The sequence below is a fragment of the Oncorhynchus mykiss genome, chromosome 12 (genome assembly GCF_057628025.1).
Source record: "Oncorhynchus mykiss isolate SJ-2025 chromosome 12, ASM5762802v1, whole genome shotgun sequence".
NCBI classification, from domain to species: domain Eukaryota; kingdom Metazoa; phylum Chordata; class Actinopteri; order Salmoniformes; family Salmonidae; genus Oncorhynchus; species Oncorhynchus mykiss.
Genome location: NC_143033.1, coordinates 49,919,018 through 49,926,986, shown reverse-complemented (window position 1 = coordinate 49,926,986; position 7,969 = coordinate 49,919,018). Strand labels below are relative to the sequence as shown.

Genomic DNA, 7,969 nt, shown 5'->3' with positions numbered 1-7,969 from the left:
AAGGAGATAAAGAAAGAAATAAAAAACGAGAGAGAAAGAGGAAAAAAATAGGTCAATCACTCTAGAACCAAACAAGTGCCAGAAATAAAGCCTTCTCCTCTATCCTCTCCTCCTTCACGCTGTATACACCATCACCCCCCCCCCCCCCCTTCCTCTCTCTCTCCCTTTCAAATCAAAACCAGATGTGGCCTCGGCCGGGCCTCCATTCAGTTGAGTTTGACTCTCCTTTCTTTTCCCCCTCCCTCCCTTCCACCCTCTGTTTCTCTTTCTGGGTTTTGGTTTCCTCCTCGGGCCCAGTTCTGGCTGACTGCCCCCTTCCTCTCCTGTCTCTCCCTGCTTGCTCTCAGGAAATACCCCAGGTTCCTGGCCCTGAAGGGAGCATGCCTCTCTAACCATATCCAGATGAAGGGATGGAGAGAGGGAGAGAGAGGGAGGGAAAGAGAAGGAGTGGTGGGTGGGTAGGGGAATGCATGAGAGCAAATTATTGAACTAGTGAAGAGAGGGAGAACAGGCGACAGAGGCTTCTTTCTTTCGCTTGAGTTCCCTCTCTCTCCATCTCTCTCTCCGTCCCTCAATCTCTCCCCCTCTTTCCTTCCAGCAGGACTGCTTAGCGTGAGGGGCTGAGTAGTTTCAGCTAGTTTCTCTCAATTTCTCATCTTCTTTTCTTCAGTCTTTCATTCCTCTCCTTCCCTCTCTTTTCTCCAACACAACTACAACAGCGTCATAATGTCAGACATAATGTCAGAACCCAGCCATATCCCAGAAATCTCCTTGTCCTCTTCTCTTCCCCCAGCCTCACACACACGCCCTACTGTTAATTCACTCAATAGTGGTCTGTTCTACAGCTGCACCAAGACATGTGCGTGCGTGTGTGTGTGTGTGTGCATGTGACTGTCTGCATGTGAGGGGACATGAGTGTGTCAGAGCAAGTGTGTGTGTGTATAATTCAGTGGAGGCACATCCTCCTCAGTGAATGTCAGAAAAAAAAGTAAAACATTAAAAAAAAAATCCTTTTGAGATAAAACAATACTAAATATATTCATGTCACCAAATAATAGATTAAAATGCACTGTTTTGCAATGAAGGTCTACAGTAGCCTCAATAGCACTCTGTAGGGTTTGCTCCATGGTGTAGCCGGAGGACAGCTAGCTTCCGTCCTCCTCTGTGTACATTGACTTCAATACGTGTGTGTGTGTGCCTATGGCAGTGCATGTTAGTGAGTGTAACGTGTATGCCAGTGCACGTGTGTGTATGCCTGTGTGTGTAGGATGTTGCTCCGCTACATATGGGGATAATTATCTTGTTAGTTCTCCGGGGGGAGAAATTGATTAAGTGTTTATATTCAAGTGAATTCCTGTCCAGTGCCTTGCAGCCTGCAGCCACGTTGGTGACACAGCAGGCGAGACCTGCATGACAACAACAAAAACAAGATACCATCTCTACCCAGAAACCATTTCCTCCCCTCCTCTCTCTACTGCTCTCCCTCTGCCTTTCCAACTCCATCTACCCTGCTTTCCCTCCTTTCTCCCTCTGTCGCTCCCTTTACCCATTCGCTTACCTCCTTAATCCCCTCCACCTCCCCCTTTTCTTTCACTTAACACTTACATCACCTGCTTTTTATTGCTAAATGTGTGTGTTCCCTTAGCTGTGTGTGTTCTTCCACCTACTCAAGTGAAAGGTTATTAGCGTGGTTGGCTCCATTGGTACCACCCAGCACAGAAGATACTGTTTCCTTTCCAAATGGCAACCTATTGAGGAGATTGACCTTAAGCAATACTTTTGACAAGAGTCCATATGGCTGTGGTCAAATGTAGAACACAATGTAGGGAATAGGATGCCATTTGAGACTCAGGAACTGTAGTTTTCGTTTTATCTCAATAAGATAGAGCAACTGGACTGGCTACAATGTCAGAGGGAAGTGCCACATGGTTTCAATTGTCAGAAGTTAAACGTGTATCATGTATCTCTATTATCATTCATCATGTTATCGGTAGCCATTATGGCAAGCTTGTCTTTCATCCCATCGTAGCTTTATCCCGGCTCTGAAATGGATGTTCGTCTTGGTTCATTGTAAATAAGAATTTGTTCTTAACTGACTTGCCTAGTTAAATAAAATGTTAAATAAAATAAAAAAGAAACGATGGATGTACATCTTGGTTCTCGTTTCTTCCCCTCAAATCGGTCAGCATGGCTCTTCCTCAAAAGTTTTTCTTTGATTCCTTGCATCTGGCCTCCCGAGTGGTGCAGGGGTCTAAGGCAGTGCGGTGCTAGAGGTGTCACTACAGACCCTGGTTCTTTCCTAGGCTGTGTCACAACTTGCTGTGATTGCCCATGTCCTTTGTGCGGTAGACCTTGGGGCAAATCAACATATAACACTAACTATGCACCACAGCTTTAACAAGCTACCAACACTGTCTCTCACTCTATCTCTCTTCGCCCAATAAAATCTCTTCTCTGTGCTTGCACAAAAATATGAATAACCCCACAGACAGTAGCATTCAACATTGGTCATCATCATTGTGGAACAAGCTTCCCCTTAATGTCAGAACAGTGGAGTCTCTGCCCATCTTCCGAAAACATTCAAAACCGTGCCTCTTTAGTGTATCTTAAAGGATGACTGCAGTTCCTGATTTGGCCTCATTTTAGATTTGAAACGCTAGTGGCAATGATTGAACTCAAACGTGAGTTTGTATTGGGGTGTGGTTTGATGTGGATGCCCCATGTGTGTGTTTGCAGGTGGGAAGAGTTAACCAAATTATTTCAGCAATTAGCTTCAGCCAGCTGGTGCGACCATAGCAACATTGGTTTGACTTTGGATAGCCTATCTCAGGGGCTAGTTAGGGGCCTTCAATAAAATACACAATGTAAATGAGACAATATGTTCAGGTTGCACACCTATTCGTTTTTCTCATTAACTGCTTTCAATATTTCTACAATTTATAGTAGGTTTGACATTTTTAAGTCATTGAAATTTGGAGCTATTGAAATTTTTACATATTGTCCCATATACATTGTGTAATTTACTAATGCTCCCTAACTAGTCCCATAGTGATATCCAAAGTCAAATCACATTTACCATGGGCATTACAATCTGGTTGCATACAGCTTCACTCCAAATGGATGATTCCTTGTATGCTGCCAGCTGTTGGCATGTGGGCAAGATTGAAATAAACCCAACCTCCATTGACGTTGTGACATACTCAGGTATAACACTTTTGCTACATTTTTACAGTAGAAAAAAAGTTGCTCTTTAAATAAATCCCATGGCACCTCCCACCCCCTAGGTATCTTAAGATGAATGCACTAATTAGAAATCGCTTTGGATAAGAGTGTCCGCTAAATGACTACCAACTTGACACTGACATCAGTTCAACGTCTAGTTTTGAGTTTTCAACTAACGTGAATTCAACAAAACATTTCACATGCCATTGGATTTAGGTTAAAAGTTAAAATTCCTTTAAGTTGATGACTTTTTGCAAATCCAATCAGTTTTCCACGTTGATTCAACGTCATCACATAGATTTTTGGGGGTTGAAATGACATGGAAACATCATTGATTCAACCAGTTTTTGCCCAGTTGGTAAAATGTAAATGTAAATGTAATAAAACACACATTGACTGCGGATGGTCGAGAGACAAGACCGCTGTGGTCCCTAAAGGTTCCATGGTCCCAGCTCATTTTATTTACAGACTACATTCATAAATACAGGAGTGTGTCCGCCACACCACACAGGTGAGCATGTGCAGAGGAGGGCCACTTTCCAGACTACATTGCAGACATGTGCCTGATCTCGCAACACCTGGATACTGTAGGTGTGTAACATATCAGCTAACCATATGTTATGATTTAGCAATCTGATGCCTGACTGCGTTATGCAGTTGATGACATGGCATGTATCCATTGGTTGATGCAATGCAATGTCTGCCATGTAGTCAGCCTGGAATGCAACCTAGGCTACAGACACGTTGATGCTGAGACACAGGTCACATCACAGGGCTCATATCATGTTCACAGTACTCTCTGTTAGTCGGGAGGGAAAGGGGCCTTTTTTGGAAAGGGTGCAAGGTCTTTTTAGAAGGGGGGGATGGGGGTGCTTAATCTCTGGATCCCAGTTTTGTGTCCACTTCAGTCACTCAAATGACCACTAGCACCAAATCAAGCCACAAATCATATTATCTCAGACCTCAAATGGCTGGGCTCAGGCAACAGCAAAAAGCTGCACTGATCAGAGATCAGAGTTTAGAGCTCAGGCTCAGCTCTGTGTACAGGAGAGTTGTTGGCAGATCTGAGGCCTGTGAAGGCTGCACTGAAAGCTAAAGAATCTATGTATGCATGTACAGTTAGGCAGTGCACTGAGTTATGTTTGCTGTCTTATATATCCGCTGCTCTCCAAAAATGACAGTGCTACTCCTTAAAGGAAACCATGTATAGCGAGAGTCACTAAAGTGTCTTAATCCCCACTGCTGATTCTCCACACTGGTGCAGGGTAGCGCTCTAAACGGTGGTCATGATTTTGAGGGAGCCCGTGCGGAAGCGCAGGATCTTCTTTTTGAGCGCATGTGAGGCCTTGATCTTGACGAAGGCTTTGGGCTGCAGGGGGGCCCCAGCCGGGGCGGAGGGCAGCGTGGGGGAGGAGAGCTGAGGGGGCAGCTGCTGGGGCCACACCAGACCGCCGCTCTCGTCTGAATCGCTGGACAGCGAGCTGGAAGCTGGCGTGTCGGCTTCACTCAGACTCGACTCAGACTCACCCTGCCCCGGGTGCGTGTAGCCCTCCTCAGGCCGACACAGGTACGTACGATCCCGGTCCAGGTACTCCAGATGGGGGTGGTGGGGATGATGATGGGGCAGGGGGTTGACATAGGTGTAAGGTGGGGGCCTGGGTTTGCGGATGCGCCTGGAGCCATGGTCGGCTGGGGGCATTGGGGTTGGCTGTGGAGGCTGCTCGGCTTCGTCCTGGCTGAGATCCAGGGTGGAGCGCCAGCGGCGGTAGCCGGCGCTGCCCGGCTGGGGCCTCTTCCCCTTGGACTGGCTCCCGCGGCTGCTCCCTGACCCTCCCCCGTCTCTCTCCACCGTGTTGTACTTGCGTTCAGGGACCCCTCTCTGCCCATTGAGACTGTTCTCTGACTGGGACCTGCAGGCCCGTCTTCCTGGCTTCTTGGAGCCTCCCGGCCGCTCCATCTCTCGCTCCCTGTCCCTCTCTCTCTCCCTGTCTCTTTCTTTCTCTCTCTCCTTCTCCCTTTCCCTCTCCCTCTCTTCACTGAAGCGACACTTCTTGGCAGCGGCTCTAGACTTGGCCTGCTGCAGCTGCTGTGGGGCCGGCTGCTGTTGGGAGCCTCTCTCTGGATAATAGGTGCCCCGGCTGGGTTTGGGCCCCTTGTGGGAGTGTGCAGAGGCCCTGGTGGTGGTGGCCCGGAATGGTTGGGCAGGGATATACTGGGCGTTGACCAACTGCTCGTCTGGCGGGGGAGGCGAGCGTGATGGGGGCAGGGCCGGGTAGCCATTGTGGAATTGCTGGGGTGAGTCGGGCTCACTGCTGCTAGGTTCCTGGGATGGAGCTTCACTGCAGGGGTAGTCCAGGGAGGCAGAGCAGGTGTTGGCCAGGGGGGTCTGCCTGGATTGGGGGTAGTGGGGGTGGGGGTGCTGGTGGTGGTGATGAGGGGGGTCCTCAGGGACCAGGGCCATGACTGCAAAAGGCTCCTGGTCCAGGCTGCGGCAGGCCCAGGATGGAGGGGGACGCTCGTAACTGCTGGGGGAAACTGCAGCAGTGGCGTGGTGGGGATTGGAGTAGGAGTGATGGTCAGGGATGGAGTCAGTGGCTGGCCGAGGATCGGGTTCCTTGCGGCAAACGCTGCTTTGGCGGGCCACGGTGATGGCGGTGCGGGCCTCGTGCAGACCCAGGCTGGTGCGGGGCTTGCAGGGCCGGAGGGGCAAGGCACGGCGCTGGATCAAACCCAGGATGTAGGTCTCCACACGCTGGGCCTGGCGGTAGTCCTCCTCTGTGGGCTCCCCCTCCACCGTATCTCCCCCCAGCTCCAGCACTCCTCCAGGCCCTTTGCTGGTGTCCCAGGGCCAGGCCTCGTCTTCCCCCTCCCCTTCACTAGCCCCTTCGGCGATGCCCTCCAGGGTGGGGTAGGGGGCTGAGAACGAGCGGGGGACTGTGGGGCGGGACCCGGATTCTGGCTGTCTGTCCCGATTGGCCCCGAAGAATTCCCCTGGAAAACAGAACCAGTAACACGGTTATAATCAGACACAAAAAGATTTGGGATTGTGACACAGCAATAGAGAGAACCCCACAGACATAGGCTAAGGCTGCGTCTAAAGCGTGATTTTGTAATCACTGTCAAAAACGCACAAATCAATGGTTGTTGGCGCACTATGGAAAGGAACGAGAGCATCTGTAAAAAAAAAAAAACAGCTTTGTCACCTGATCCACCTAAACCCCCTAAAATGTTATTGTAACCCTGCAGGTAAACAAATGTTTCTAACCACAACTGAGACTTAACCCTTATCCCAGATGAATTTGACCAAATTTGTCACTATTTGCAAAACACGGGTGCTGGCTAAGCCAAGGGACTAATACAATAATACAAGGATGTCATGGGTTGTGCTTGTTTCACCATCCATCAGTGCTCTGTCTATGTGTATTCAATGTATGCACGTGTATGTTGTTGCTGTATGTGTCTTGCTGGTGACAAATCCAATTTCCCCACGTGGGATTAAGAAAATGTATTTAATTAAATTCAATTTACACTCTCCAGAGAAAGAAGGTGCTATCTAGAAACTAAAAGGGTTCTTCGAGTGTCCTCATAGTCGTTACCAACCGGTCAATTGTGATCTCCCTAGAACCAAAAAGGGTTCTACCTGGAACCAAAAAAAGGGTTCTCCTATGTGGACTGCTGTGTAACCTTTTTGGAACCTTTTTTAAAAAAAAAAACAGAGTAGGTTGTGGGAAGTAGGTAAACAAACCCACTAATGTGAATGAGCAAACATATACCAGGGACCATGGATGTAGCCCTAGCTGTGAATACAATACACACAGCTGCAGAAACACCGGACACTGCTTATTGTGGCCAACAGTTACAGACAGAACACAGGCTGTGTTCTAAAAGGCACCCCATAGATGCGGTAAAGAGGTCAATGGAACGCAGACCGTGGGGTATAGAAGAAGGACACCGGATTGGCGCACATTCAACAAATATGGATATCAGTCATGACTGATGAATAGTAGCAGGTCCTCCATGTGGTAACTCTCTCCGATTTGGATATGATGTTTGGCTGTTTTCGCTGCCTAACATTTAGAATAACCTTTTCAGGTTTAGAAGAAGTGACTGCTATGCTAACTCCTGTTCGAATAAGCTAGTAGCATAGCTAGCATACATAAATTGGTGTTGGTAGTCAAAGTCGTTTGTAACTGTAATGCAGTTGATTGGTGAAATACACATATAAACAATAGCCTTAATGTTGGTTAATGTTGGTGGGGGGAAAATTATGAGAATCGGGATTTTTTTCCCCACACGTTTCCATGGCATTTCCATTGTTGTGGTCGTGTTTGACTGATCTCTTTATCGCATGTATTCCCTATTTATACAACGGGTGGGTCTAATCCTGGATGCTGATGGGTTAAAACCGCATTCCAGACAGTGTCTATTTCACAACTACCACCGGCTATGATGGTGAAATGCCGATTTACTGTTCCATCTCACTGCGCAATCTACTGTCCTATGAGCTCATCCACCGTAAAAAAAAAAAAATAAAAAAAAATGTAAAAGCATCTGGACATTATTTCCCATTTCTTTAAGCCTAACATTTGTTATTCAACCTTGCTGACTGCCTCTCTGACCTTTGCAACATTGTTAACATTTTGATTTCCACCTCATCATAGGAAGTGTACGGACAAGACAAACAACAAGTTGGTCTGGTTGTCATAGTAACATACATTAACTAGCTAGCTCGCTCAGCTGCGGGGAT

At 47.9% G+C, this 7,969-nt stretch overlaps 1 protein-coding gene across 1 annotated transcript in view; it reads right to left on the bottom strand.

Annotated features, from left to right (window-relative positions):
• Nucleotides 1-3,623: 3,623 nt before the first annotated feature.
• LOC110537711 (dapper homolog 3) overlaps nucleotides 3,624-7,969 on the bottom strand; it is a 29,018-nt gene continuing 24,672 nt past the window's right edge. Inside the window, exon 4 of the mRNA XM_021623991.3 lies at nucleotides 3,624-6,213. Coding sequence (XP_021479666.2) covers nucleotides 4,496-6,213 — 1,718 coding nt within the window. The 3' untranslated portion in view covers nucleotides 3,624-4,495. The remainder of the gene's footprint in view (nucleotides 6,214-7,969) is intronic.